The 14,157-nt window shown below is 41.6% G+C and overlaps 1 protein-coding gene and 1 pseudogene across 2 annotated transcripts; both read right to left on the bottom strand.

Moving 5' to 3' along the window:
* Positions 1-2,367: 2,367 nt before the first annotated feature.
* LOC146960151 (killer cell lectin-like receptor subfamily G member 1) lies at positions 2,368-3,853 on the bottom strand. The gene is made up of 5 exons (XM_085772587.1): positions 3,827-3,853; positions 3,544-3,634; positions 3,292-3,455; positions 3,058-3,161; positions 2,368-2,981 (listed from the first exon to the last, which is right to left on the bottom strand). Exons 1-5 carry the CDS (start codon positions 3,851-3,853, stop codon positions 2,858-2,860), a joined length of 510 nt encoding a protein of 169 aa, XP_085628713.1. The 3' UTR covers positions 2,368-2,857.
* A 5,931-nt stretch (positions 3,854-9,784) lies between these two features.
* On the bottom strand, positions 9,785-14,107 carry LOC146960150 (disintegrin and metalloproteinase domain-containing protein 17-like; annotated as a pseudogene). Its single transcript, XR_015035510.1, has 7 exons — positions 14,082-14,107; positions 13,777-13,910; positions 13,549-13,679; positions 12,640-12,807; positions 12,271-12,327; positions 10,171-10,250; positions 9,785-10,068 (listed from the first exon to the last, which is right to left on the bottom strand). The product of XR_015035510.1 is annotated as a disintegrin and metalloproteinase domain-containing protein 17-like (transcript).
* Between the last annotated feature and the right edge of the window lie 50 nt (positions 14,108-14,157).

The raw sequence follows: 14,157 nt of genomic DNA, 5'->3' as shown, positions 1-14,157 counted from the left end.
CACTACAATTCAGCTATATAGCTCACGTTAGCAGTTAGGGTTAATGTAAGTGCCATGAAACTGATTTAATATGGCCTAGCACAAATTATATAGGTAGCCTACAGTGGTTTACACTCACTCGCCGGCCTCATCACCATGGCAACCACAAACTCACAGCCGGGGGAAACAGCTGATAAGCCTAGCCTACACATACAGGCAACAAAATAACAAACTATATTAACTACCGGTATATGCATGCCCGAAATGAACCAAATAAATAAATAAATAAATAAAAATGCACTAAATGTAACACATATCCCACCCTATGATACGTTACGTTAGTTTCATTTATGTCAGATAACTTACCTACATCAAATTCAACAAGTTCATAATAGTTATATAATATAAAACAACCTATTACTTGAGAAAAGTTATTCCATGTCTCTTCGTTTTGGCGTTTCTTTCATGGGATGATCTGTACGCGGCACTAAAGTTTGGCATTTTGCCAGATTCACAGCTGTCAAACCCTCTGACTGTTGATTGCTTGTCAGGAGGAACTACTCCTCAAGATGGCGGCCGTGAGACATTCCAAACAAGCCCGAATGCGGCATCTACGTATATATATCTATGTCTGCTGTGTACATGACGTCACCGTCACATCCCCGAGCGCCACCGAAGGAAGCCGAACAGTTCCGAGAGTACAACTGAACAGCGCGGCAGCAGCTACGTTACCTGTCGAGTGCTGCATACATCCTCGGAAGTTGTGACGGTGTCAGTCGGAGCCAGATCGGGACTATCAGTGTCGTCGCTTTGTGCGTGGATGCAGAGTGAGTTGGAACTGGACATTTGTTGCTAGTTATCTGCTGTTTTGCAGTGTTTAGTGAGGTCGGAACGGCCGCCATGTTTGCAATGCGTGTGTTTGTATTTAGCATATACATGTTCTTAAAGCAGAAGTAAGCGATCCGGTCGTTTTGGCTAATGCTGCGTTCCAGGCAGGCTTTTGAAACCGTAAATTACAGCTTCAAGTCACAACTTACGACTTTGTAGCGTTCCAGGCAACCCACTCGTGTTTTTCCGACCTGTTTTACCTGTGAAAGTCACTATAACGGCCATTAGTAACTTCCGACCCGTGAACTCGTACCAAATCGAACTGGTACGACTTCACAGGTCGGAAAAACACGAGTTACGAGTTGCCTTGAACGCACCATAACAGTCCTCGTCCCTACGTTGCCACATTCACGGCGGCAGTGGCTCAGGTGGTAGAGCGGGTCGTCCAATGATCAGAGGGTTGGCGGTTCGAATCCCGCTCTGTCCCGGTTGCTGCCGTAGTGTCCTTGGGCAAGACACCTTACCCACCTTGCTCCTGATGGGTCGTGGTTAGCACCTTGCATGGCAGCTTCCGCCATCAGTGTGTGAATGTTTGTGTGAATGGGTGAATGTGATGTATGATATACTGTAAAGCGCTTTGGGTATCGTTTCCGATGGAAAAGCGCTATATAAAATACAGACCATTTACCATTTACCTTGGCTGCACACACAGCCCTGCATGCCGTTCTCTCTCCTCAGTGGATAAAAACTGTAGGATACGATAAATGTTTTCTCCTCGGCTCAGAGCAGAGCAGAGTGACTGACAGACCCGTGTTTCAGACCAAACACTCTATGTAAGTGATTGCTGTCGGAAGATATAACTATTTAAGACTTATATTAACACAAATATATCACTTACTTCTGCTTTAACATATAACCCTATTTGATTTGTGTTAGAATATTGTGGATGGATTTTACATCTGCTGATATTCGTGCTTACTACAATCAATATGTTTACTTTGTAATGATGTGGTCTGGAGCGCCCTCGTGCGCCCTTTAGAGGGTACTGTTTGATCTTACCGTTATTCTCTGCATTTGCTGAATAATAGATTATTATTTAGCTGTTTAGAAACATTGCTTTATTCAGCATTACTTATCATCATCATTATTATTAATATTAACATGTTTATTGCTCATTTGTTTGTGTATTCGACCACAACCCGACACTTCCTGTATGTTCATGTGTGGAATAAAGAGGGATAACAACACACTGGAGTAGCTGCAGTTCTTCTTACTGAGAACTAAGACCAGACCTGTGTACGCCAGCATACATAAAGATAGTTAACAAGATGTTCTCACGCTGCTGAAGTTCCTCTTTTTTCAATTAGTATTTAATGAAGTCAAAACATGATCTGTAAAATGAACATGGTGAAAAATTAACATATGCAATCAGACAAACTGATCAGCAGCTGATGAGCTCTTTCCTAACAAAGTGTCTTCATTTAGCATTAATATTTTCAACATGATTCAAGTTTTCAAGGTGCAATTTGCAAGAACAAGTCAGAAACAACATTGTGTGGCAGCATTTTATTCACAGTCATAAACAACAAAACATGAATGTTTCCACTTCACTGTCACCTACACATCAAGTTATTCTTTACATCACAAGACAAAAACCTGGGAGCACAGCCCAGTAACATTGAGTGGAGAGGTACTACAGCTCCCTCTGGTGGCCAATCAGCACCAACCACCTCAAATGTTGCACACAGCAAACAGAAAACTGAGCAGTATCACTGGTTCCTTCCATCAAGCTGCTAATATACAAATGAGAAGCACAGCATCTCTAACAAAGTAGAAGAAAAGCTCATTCAGAGTCATTGATGATCAACAGTTTACTGCCCTCTGAGGTCAGCCACTGTGTTTTCCTCAATGCTGCTGTCAGCACTCACACTCACTGCACATATATCATCTAATATCTCATATTTTACATCTATCAACAAGTTGATATTATCTTACATGTGACTGATGTTGACAGATGATCCAGTGACCTTCTCAACTTCAACTTCACTGTTCAAACAGATAAAGCTGTGTTTCCACAGACGTACTGGTTTCTCTCACTACATCTCACTGATCTCCATCCACGGTTTTTGATTAAAATTGCACAGTGACCTTCCACAGCAGGTTCTGTCCATAAGCTGAGGGAAAAACATGATGGTTAGATGAAGGCTGATAGATTTTATTATTTAAATTGTTCCGAATTGTGTCTCTTACTCTTTGTTCAGATCACTTCCATCCGCCCACTTCCACTTTCCATCTTCAACTCTCAGACCAATCCAGAATCCACTGGATCCAAAACTGGCTTCATTGGCATTTGTCTGAGGACAATGGAGACGCAGATGTCAGAAATATTCGAATACACCAAGAACACTGTGATACAGACTCTGTGTTCCAGACCTATAGAAAGTATGTTTAATTATTCTAAGATGTTTTTAATATTCTCATTACCTTCGCCGTTTCATCAGCTATAACGAGCAGAAATGAACCCCTTCCTCTGCAGATGTCTAGAGCTTCTGTCCAGGTTTTCTGTTCTGGAGGGCCAGGGTTCATAAATAGATAACAGCTGGACCCCTGATGTAACCAGCCCCTCTGACAAGGTTGACACTGTTTTACTGTAACAACAGAGACAAACTAATTAACAACATTATTGTATAGTGATTGTATTATATTTGGTCAGTAATTAAAGGGATCTGAACATACTGTTATCTCTTATTGGACAGTAGGCATTGATGCTCCACTGAGCTCGAGTGACGTTGGACTGAATCCACTCTGTCTCCTTGTCCCAGGGTTCCTACGCAAGTATGGAAAGTATGGGAAAGTATGGAATTTGATTTTATACATTTCCAGGTCTGGAAAAGTATGGAAAATGGAAATTATTGTATGGAAATGATCTGGCTTAATACTTAATACTTATCTGGGTTTGGTCTTATTATATCTGAAGTTATCTGGGTTAATTATTTTTGTATGTGCTACCTATAGCTACAATCTCCTGGAAATAATTTGGTAACATAATGGCATAGGGGAGAGTGGGGTAATTTGTGCCATGGGGCCTGGGTTAAGTTGTGCCAGTGGCAGTGCTGTCTGTGTATAGGAGAAACATGGCAGTGGGCACGGATTCGCTTGAAACTTAACATGTGTGATGAGGGACCGCCCCTGAACACACCTGCCCAGTCTGGTTGTGCTCGTAGTCTGGTGGATGAACAAAACATGGCGTTTCTTTGTGCCACAGCCCCCAGCCTGCCTCAGGCCTCCACGACTACATGGGGACAAGCGAGGGCCCGATCATCGCCGCTTCTGGCTTTAATTTTGTATTGAATGTCTTGCTTTTATATAGCATTAACATTTGTGAGATTAAAATTATCTGTTTTACTTCAATTATCAATGGCACAATTTACCCCAGTGAATTCTCTCCAATGGCACAACTTGCCCCCGGGGCAAGTTGTGCCAGATTTTTTTTTTTTTTTCTAAAGCTATATTTCTGAAACAGTTGATTTAAGATTCAAAGTGATTGTTCCCAGGGATGCACAACATCCTAAACTATATGTACATTTATAAAACGGAAAGGTGAAATCCCGCAATCTGATTGGTTGTTAACCGTGGTATATTGAGCATATACCACGGTTACTATTCTAAAACCTTATCACAGCGTAGGCTATCACTCCGCGTCAGGCACGTATGACTGGTATGAATGGAAGTTGTTGTCATGTATCCATGACAACGGACTGTTGCAGTCCGTAGCCAAACACAGCTGATGTTTTTACGATGTTAAAAAACGGACTAAAGTAGTTGAATTCACATGTTTGAGGTGAACTTTCACCTGCGGGGACGGTTAACAACGGTAGAGTGGACTGAGCAGTGACATTAACCTGAAAAAAAGCGGAGGAAAAGACGAGATGCAGAGCTAATTTGGAGCTAACGTCTGGAGAGGTGGGACTATTTTTTTCACAGTGAGGCTATTTTATTGGATAATATATTTCTGGTTGAATAAAACTACATGAAATTGATTGCGTATCCCTCTTTTATATTGCCTTTATTTGTAACCGTTTTATAAAAGCAATATATCACTCCAGGCCGTGGTATATGCTCATTATACCACTCTACCCTTAGCCGTGGTATAATGAGCATATACCACGGCCTGGAGTGATATATTGCTTAAATATTAGTTGGGGGCATTATTATAATCCCCTTGCTTTAAAGGCAATTTAAGTAAAAATTGGCACTACTTACCCCGCTCTCCCCTACACATTCAGAATAATGAAAACAAATGATTAATTGCATGATTTGTTTATATAATGCACAACTATTTACTCAAATATCACAAATTATTGAACATTTTTTACTGAGAAGTCTGGAAATTAGGGTCTGGAAAAAGTATGGAATTTGGAAATTTCAAATGTGTAGGAACCCTGGGTATAAATCAATACTCAATAATCAGCTGATAACACCATGATGACCTCTGACCTCTGACCCTCAGGCCGTGACCTGCGCGGACGACGACTCTCTGAGGGAGATGGTCGAAGTGGCCGTCCACCGTCTCTACGACGCCCTAAGCCCCGCCTTCACGCCACGCCCCCTCTGTGATGTCATCAGCAGCAGCAGCAGCGCGTTGCCGTCGGTGATGTAGCGGTGGACGATGAACTGACGTTTCTCTGTCACACTCTCTTCAGTCCTCGTAGTATCGATCGATCGGCAATAATCGGTCGATAACGGACCGATGCAGATGTTCGTTCATTCGTTCGTTCATTTCTTTGACTCGAGGACTTTTGAGTTTTTCCAGCTTCTTCGTTGGAAACTTGGTTCCAAAGGAATCGGCTTCAGGAGACGGACCACCAATACCTTTATTGATTGATTGTTTTTGTACTTGATTTGTCTATAAAACAAAAGTTTGAGTTCTTCACAAGGAAAATAAACGTTTGTCCAGAGAGAGAGAGAGAGAGGGTCACTGAGTTTTTGTCCTCGAAGATAAAAAAGTGAGTTAGATTTAATGTGAGTGAAACAACAATGACATCATCAATACTGAAGATAATTTATCAATCATCTTGTTTTCTATGAAACAAAATTAAGGTTAAAATCATCAAAAATGTTCGTATTATTAAATAAAAGCAGAAAATTGTTGCATTTTAGAAACTGGAGGCAGAATTTTTTTTTTTAACTTTCATTAATTTAGATTTTCTACAATAATTTATCTGCAAAATATTTTAATTATTGATAAATAATTTAGAGTATTTTCTTTTTTACACTAACTTTAATATTTTTTGGCTACAGGTTTTATGTTTTTATGATGCAAGTCGATCTCATCTTGGTCTGAATATTGATATTTTTAGATTAAAGCAGAAGTAAGTGATATATTTGTGTTAATATAAGTCTTAAATAGTTATATCTTCCGACAGCAATCACTTACATAGAGTGTTTGGTCTGAAACACGGGTCTGTCAGTCACTCTGCTCTGCTCTGAGCCGAAGAGAAAACATTTATCGTATCCTACAGTTTTTATCCAATGAGGAGAGAGAACGGCATGCAGGGCTGTGTGTGCAGCCAAGGGACGCCGTGAATGTGGTGACGTAGGGACGAGGACTGTTATGGTGCGTTCAAGGAAACTCGTATTTTTCCGACCGTGAAGTGGTACCAGTTCGATCTGGTACGAGTTCACCGGTCGGAAGTTACGAGTGGCCGTTATAGTGACTTTCACCGGTAAAACAGGTCGGAAAAACACGAGTGGGTTGCCTGGAACGCTACAAAGTCGTAAGTTGTGACTTGAAGCTGTAATTTACGATTTCAAAAGCCTGCCTGGAACGCAGCATTAGCCAAAACGACCGGATCGCTTACTTCTGCTTTAAAATATAAAAATAAAATCACCAGAGATTAAAATAGTCAATAAATTACATTAAAGCAGAATATTTAAAAAAAAAAAATAATAATGATCCATTAATGAGAACCATGAGATCTTGCTGAAAGCTCAGGAAGAAACGTGAGTTGATAAAATATCAGAATATCAATAAAAACTCTTTATCGATCAGCACTTTAAATCAGACAGTAGAACGTTTTATTGTGAAAGGGCAGACTGAGCGGACGCCTCAGTCCGACGACGACACAGTGACGTTAACAACATGACTCTCAACCGACCTTTAATTGGATCAATACAGACGATCGTCAGCATGTACATAACACACAGACACACACATCACAGTGTACAGGACTCAACACACACACACACACAGTATCAGATAGACACAATATTAAAAATACTGACAAGTGCATTTGAATACCACAGGAGAAGAGAAGGCACGTTGAGCTCTGACATGTCAAAAATAAACATTTTAAAACGATAATATGGCTTCAATCAATCGACAAAAAAACAAAAAAAACACAAAACTTACCACAAAAATAAATCTGACACAGTAAAAACATGTGATGAGAATAAACTCTGGTACCAAACAGCTCGAGTTGACACAAACCAAACAGCTGAAAACACTCTGAAGTTTAACATCTGTGTCTTTATCCCCCCCCCCCCAAAAAAAACAGACACAGTCACAAAAATAAAAGCAACAAAAGCAACAACACAACGATATTTTATACAAAGATATATATATACACACAGTAATAATAATAATCTGCCCTCGTACAGTAAGAAACAAACAGGTGAAATGTTCAGATAACTGACCTCAAACCAGGATAAAATACAATAACAGGGAGGTGTTTTAAAACTGTTTAGGTTAGGACAATTTTATACTGAAGTTTTAAGTTTTTCCTTTATTTTTATTAAGTGATTTAACATTTTGTCTATAAAAATTTACAAAATAGTAAAAAAAAAAAAATGCCCAATGTAACTTAAAATGTATCAAAAGTCCCTTCAATCAAATATTCAATTTATTATAAAAAAAAAAACAGTTGAGCCATCCATTTATCAATCACAATTTTTTTTAAAGCAATTATTGACTGAAAAACGACTTAAATTATTTGTTTCATTGCTGATCAACATTCAACCAATTAATCAGCTTATTGTTGCAGATGTGATACACAGTAAATAAAATTGATTGACAGGTTTTAGTGGTTTTAAGGAGATGATGAACATTTATGTGATATAAAATACGGTGTCATGTAGCTCAGTGGGTCGAGTTGAAGGCACTTAACACTGTCACGTTCAAGGGTTCGATTCCCACTGAGTCTTAAAACAGAAACACTTTTTAACCCTTTAAACTCTCCAAACCTATTTTAACCCTATTTGTACTTTATTAATATCATTTATAGAATATAAAAACATTTTGAGCCTTAAAAATAAAACTTTGACCTCTGTGTTTTGACTTTTACTGTTTTTTTATTTGGCAGCTGCACGTGTCATTGACTCTCAGTGCACTTTGACCTTTTGAAGCTGCAACTAATAATCATTTTGACTATTAATTAATCAATTAGTCTATCACACAGTAAAAAAAAACCAATTGATTCTGATGTAAAGACAAAAAAAAAAACATCAAATAACCACAAATTAGAAGTTGACAACGTCAAATCTTTGGCATTTTTTGTGCTGTTGTGATAAAATATATAATATTTCTAAAGCTTTTAACAACATTATCCATTATTACAACATGTTGTGTTGATGCTGTTTCTATAAAATGCTGGTGACAAACACTTTGTCTCAATAGCGTCAGTTAGAAATAAATGTTTTTCTCTCATTAGACAGAAACTCGTGCACATAAATGATTGTCACATTGAAGTTGAACCTTTTTAAAACATTAAGTTCAACTCAGCAACAGTTTGACTGATGACTGAGCTACAACAAGCGTTACATTTGGCCTTTAGGGAACTAAAACGAGAGCCGGGCTTCAGCTATAAAAGTGAACGACGACTTTATGTAACAGAAATAAACGTGTAACATTCAGGAGCAAAAAAAATCTTTGGTGGGACGTTCAAGACCCTAAAAACGGACGTAGGAGCGTACAGTTGTTGGTCGTATCGTGTAGTGTGTCATCAGAAGACGAGTTGGTCTGAGTTTGTACGGTGGCTGGCGGGGACCAATCGGAGCTTTTGCGACATTTTATTGGACGAATAAAAGTATTGAACAGATGTTCGGTCACCTCAGTTAAACACAGTTTGATTGTGGAAGCAACATCTGATCTGAGCACCGTTCAATCAGCACCAACGACGGTTTGATACCTGGAGAAGGTTCGATACCCAGCAGCGGCCCCTCGCTGCCACAGCTTCAACAGGACAATATGTTAGTTCGAGTCACTAAAGGACGTTAAAGAGCGCGGAGAGGACGGACGGAGCAGCGATTTGAAACCACGGTCTGACCACACAGGAGGACGACTGGAAGGAGACGTTTTGTTTCTTTTTCTTTCTCTTATTATAATTAGGGATCAACTGATATGGTTTTATCAGGGTCGATACTGATACCGATTATTAGTAATCAAGGAAACCGATATTTAACCGATATTCATTTGCAGTAAAAATGAAAACTTTGGTGTCAGAATTTAAAAATAACACACCAGGGATCAGACTGAATACAGTCAACAGTTTGTTTCTGTTTTGTTCACTGTGAAAACCTTTGGGACATTGTTAAACAGCCAAGAGAGACGGCTTCGTTAGAGCCAAAGGAGTGCGTTTATGCGTTTAAAAATACATTTATTTTATTGGTTACCGGTGAAAAAAAACGGCCGATATCGATTATCAAAAAAAAAAAGGGAAATATCGGTCGATAATCGGTTGAACTCTGATTGTAATTAAATTCATTAAGAACGTTTTTCTGATTGAATGTGTCTCGATGTGACCAGACTGAGATCTGCTGCAGCAACAAAGCGTCAGTGCGGCGGCTTCAGGACGGAGCCGCTTTAAGAAAATAAAAAATAAAATAAGTCGTAAAAGTTTGTGAAACCAGCACAGGAGGAGGACGTGAGCGGGACAAACCGGGCACCGTCCGTCCCGTCCGTCCCGTCCCGTCCCGTCCCTCAGCACTGCGTCTCCTTGGTGTCGATCTGGTGTTTGCCTCTGCAGCCGGAACATCAGCGCCTTCTCGCTGCGACTCACCGCGCTCGTCTCCGTCAGGTCCTCGAAGGAGCGCCGCCGCTGCTCCGAGCGCTGCGCCGGGCGGCCGAACGCCTCCTGCAGCGCCTCCTCGTCCAGGTGGGAGTCGAAGCTCGGGTCCTCCTGGATGGTGGCCATGCGGGGGGAGTCCAGAGGAGGAGGAGGAGGGGGAGGAGGGGGAGGAGGGGCCGCCACCGCAGGAGGAGGAGGAGGATGGTGAGGAAGATGACAGCAGGAGTCTGGACCGGGGCCGAAGCCGAAGCCGGAGACCGGCGGCGTGCTGGTCTGCTGCGGACCGGACGGCTGGAAGCGCAGGTTGGTGGTCGGGAAGGTCGGAGGCTTGAAGATCCGGACGGACGCAGACTCCAGGCTGCTCAGGAGCTCGGCATTCTGGGAAAATGAACAGAGTCAGAGTCAGTCAGTCCGAGTTTGATGGTTAAAGACCCCCTCCCATGAAAATCGTGTTTTTCGTGCTTTTCAAATGTTCCTGTGGCATTTTTCTTGTGTTAGAGCACATAGCAGCAGAAAAGGAAGTGCAAAATTGCATTTCAGAGTTTTTCTGCCTTCAAACTGCTGTGAACCAACGGCAGACGCAAACTGGCAGTTTCAGGGAGACTGGAGCTGACGTGTCACAGCTCCAGGGGAGGGCACTAGTGCTACAAGCTCCCGCCCCGCTCTGCATCTGGCCCAGAGGTGAAAGGCTTGGCAGCTCGGTGTAGCTGTCAAGGTATAACAGGTATAGCTCACCTGGTAGAGCAGCTTGCACTGTGAGCAAGGACTATGCTCCAGTCTGGGATCGAATCCCAGTGTGGAGTTTTACGCTGAATCTGTAATTGTACAATGTCCAGCTGTCAGCAAGCGGGGGGGGGAGGTGGCTGGGCTGGTGCAGAGCAGCGCAGTCTCCGCCCACCTTCCAGAGCTGCATTGCTAATGAGCTGGTTTTAAAATGACCAAAAAGGGGGAGGGGGACTTTAAAGATGAACTCTCTGTGTCTCTAACCCTCCTCTCCTCCGTGTGCATTTGTTTTCAACAACGAAGCCGGTGAGAAATCAATCCATGGAGCGGTGGATAAGGTTATTTATCATCTACCATGTTACCATGTGTGTGTATTTGTGTAGTCTTATCTGTCATAAACAAGGACGCAGCAACACGCCTCCCTGGAACTAGTTACAAGTCATTGATTTAACCAGCACTAGGACTCTGGAGCTGGTTAATTAAGGGACAAATGCTGCATAGTTCCTCTTTAAAGGAGAAGACTTTTAGATTTTTTAATGTTCAACTGACGTCAACATGTCGACCTCCTCTCTCAGTCAGATCTCAGAGGGAACTGTGATGTGTTCAAGTGTCTAAATTCATCTTAAAACCCCCAAAATATGGGGCGGCATTTAGCTCACTGGGTAGAGCTGCACCCCATGTTGAGGCTCAGTCCTGTCCCGAGTCCACGTCGGACGGCCCTTTCCTGCGTGTCATTCCCCCACTCTCTGCCTCCCCATTTCCTGTCTCTCTCTCGACTGCACTATCAATTAAAGGCAATAAAAGCCCAAAAAATATACTTTAAAAAAATATATATATATATTCACTTTACAAAAGCCACCGCTCCTTTGTTCCCTCTTCATCCACATCAGGTCTCACCATCTTAATGAGTCTGAATGTTCAGGAACCAAATACAGTGAAAATATAATTGCATTCTAATTATATAAACAAAATATTAAATCCTTCAGAGGACAGGAAGTTTTTTTAAATAATTTTTCTTACGAATGACATTTCAATTCCTACCAATTCAGTGTTACGTTAGATCAATTGACATTAACGTAATTTAACCCATTTACTGTGTAATTTCTTTTACTTTGGCTACAAAGCCAGGTGGGTATCCTGCAGGTGATGATTCATATCAGACATGCAGTATTTTCCTCCTTTCGCTGCAATTTCATTGCATTAAAGCTCCAGTTGGTAAGTTGACGAAAGTGAAAGTAAACTCCGCGACTTGGTCGGAAATTTCAAGACAATACTCCGTCAGGTCCCTTTATGAACCTCTGCCAAGCGCCCCACACACACACAGACACACACAAAGTAGCCATGAACGCACCCACAGAGAAAAAAAAAAAAAAAAAAAAGATGTACCGTATCCATAGCACGACGTGTAGGAGCGGCGATTGGCTGCTCCTCCTGCTCCCTCTACCTGACTGGTGGAGAATCGTCGGGCGCGGTGGATTTTGGCAAATACGATTACAGGCTGTAGGTGGAGCCAGAGGAGTTGGATTTTGTCCTAAATTACTCATTTAATGTCTGACCATCAGAATATAGTGACAATTCCAGCAAATATGACTGAATAATTGTTACCAACTGAAGCTTTAATTGTGAAAAACAAGTAATTGTGACATCCCTAAAATACACACAATCAGATACTCACACTGGGGAAGAACAGAGACTTTGTGGTTTGCTCGTATTGTTTATCCAGCTTCTTGTCCTGAGAGAAGAAGATAAAGAAACTTTATTAATCCTGAAGGAGGTTGTTCACAGAAGAAAAGACAAAAGACAAGAGTAAACTAAACTAATCTCTGCACATCTTATAAAATATATATTTAAATGACTGTCCACCTGATCTATACAGACTAAAGACAGGAAAGACTTTATCATCTTCAGATTCTGTCTGTAGCACCTTAATCCCTTAATACTCATGAAAATACAGTGGTAATACGTCTCTGTAACGCGTCAGTCAGACAGTGTGACTGACAGTGTGTAGTTTAGTTCCTGACAGAGACAGAACGGAGCGACTCACCACACAGTGGACCAGGATGCTGATAGGAACCCAGAAGAGCAGAGAGAACGCCACCACCGACCCCACGATGTTGTCGGCCAGAAACTTCCCAAACGTGTTGATGTCCAGTTTGTCGATGAAGTCCCACAGACGCTCCACCACGTCCTGCACCTGCTTCATGCACTTCCCCTGCAGGAGACACACACACACACACACACACACACACACACAAGCTGTGTTTACACACATACACACACAAGCTTTGTTTACATGGAGCCAAATATTCAGATTAGATTCGGTTTAGAGTCCAAACTGAATGAAAATGCTCCATATAAACAGCTCAATCACAACAAACAAGCCCAAACCAAATCAAGTTTCATTCGGTTTCACAGAGGCAGAATAAACCTTTTCTTAAATCGATCAAAAGTATAAAACAATAAAATAAAATCATGTAAACAGTTGACCTGAAAGACTCATTCAGAAAGGATTCAATCAGAAAGAGGAAAAAGTCTCCATGTAAACCCACCTACACACACTCACATCCCGCTTGTCTTTAATGTGTTTTTTTTTTGGGGGGGGGGGGTTCCCCCTTTTACAAAGCATTTTATATATAACACGTGAACATGGGTGTTTTCTATTATAATAACACAAGGAAATAAATAATTAACCAAAAACTTAAACAAAAGAGGGGCTTTTCAGGGAAATATACCTTTCCAATGCTTTCAGATGTCTTCAAATTTGGAATGAGTGTGATGTCATACCATTCATCAACAGATGGTTTAAGCCATTTCTTTGTGATTACAGCTAAACTCAGTTCCAAATAAATAGTTTTCACACTCATAGTAGTTGAGCTAGAAGTTTGTCTTCAATGTGTTTTAAAGCTGCCGTGTGTGTGTGTGTGTGTGTGTGTGTGTGTGTGTTTCCACTCACCGCTCCGTCACAGAAGCCCACGGTGCAGGGTTTCCCTTTACGCAGGAACAGGAAGTTGCCCGTCTTGTCCTGGTAGGGGGCGCAGATGCCGCTGGTGCTCCGGCAGCAGACTCTGCACGACGCGTTGGTTTCTATAGAGACGAGAGGGAACAGATACAAGACTGAGACGGATGCATCATCATCATCATCACCACCACCACCTTGGTCTCACGCCGGTGTGGTCGTTACCGTTGCAGGCGCAGGGCTGCAGCTTCAGGACGGCCTGACAGAAAGGAACGCACTCCCCGTCCAGACACTCGCCGCTGTCCAGACACGCCGTCTTATCGGGAGCGTTTTCAGGAGGAGGACACTCGCTGCTGTTCCTGTCACAACACACATAACAACACACACACGTGTAGTTTTTTGGTTATTGTTAGATGATTTGATCAGATCTGATCCAAGAGCATTTGTTGTTGTGAGTCTGTCCCTCACACACCTTGTGCTTCTGAAAGTAAACTGTAAATTATCAGTCAACATGTTGTTGTCAAGGTAACATGAAAGGGGGTAGGTGCTGTTCCATTCATGTTTATAGTATCTGGACCCTCACAGACTCTCACACTCAGTCACTTT

This window comes from Trachurus japonicus, unplaced genomic scaffold (genome assembly GCF_045865225.1).
Source record: "Trachurus japonicus isolate A0001 unplaced genomic scaffold, Traja_1.0 AP030658.1".
Classification (NCBI taxonomy): Eukaryota; Metazoa; Chordata; class Actinopteri; order Carangiformes; family Carangidae; genus Trachurus; species Trachurus japonicus.
Note: the sequence above shows the minus strand (reverse complement) of the source record. Positions and strands in the feature narration are given on the sequence as shown.

Excerpts from the sequence above, each read along its gene's own strand:
- LOC146960151 (XM_085772587.1), bottom strand. The coding sequence starts at position 3,853 with ATGTTACCAAATTATTTCCAGGAGATT. Across the intron at positions 3,456-3,543 it reads CTGTCCAATAAGAGATAACA|TAAAACAGTGTCAACCTTGT; the intron begins GTATGTTCAGAT and ends CTGTTGTTACAG. Across the intron at positions 2,982-3,057 it reads GGAAGTGATCTGAACAAAGA|CTTATGGACAGAACCTGCTG; the intron begins GTAAGAGACACA and ends TTTTTCCCTCAG.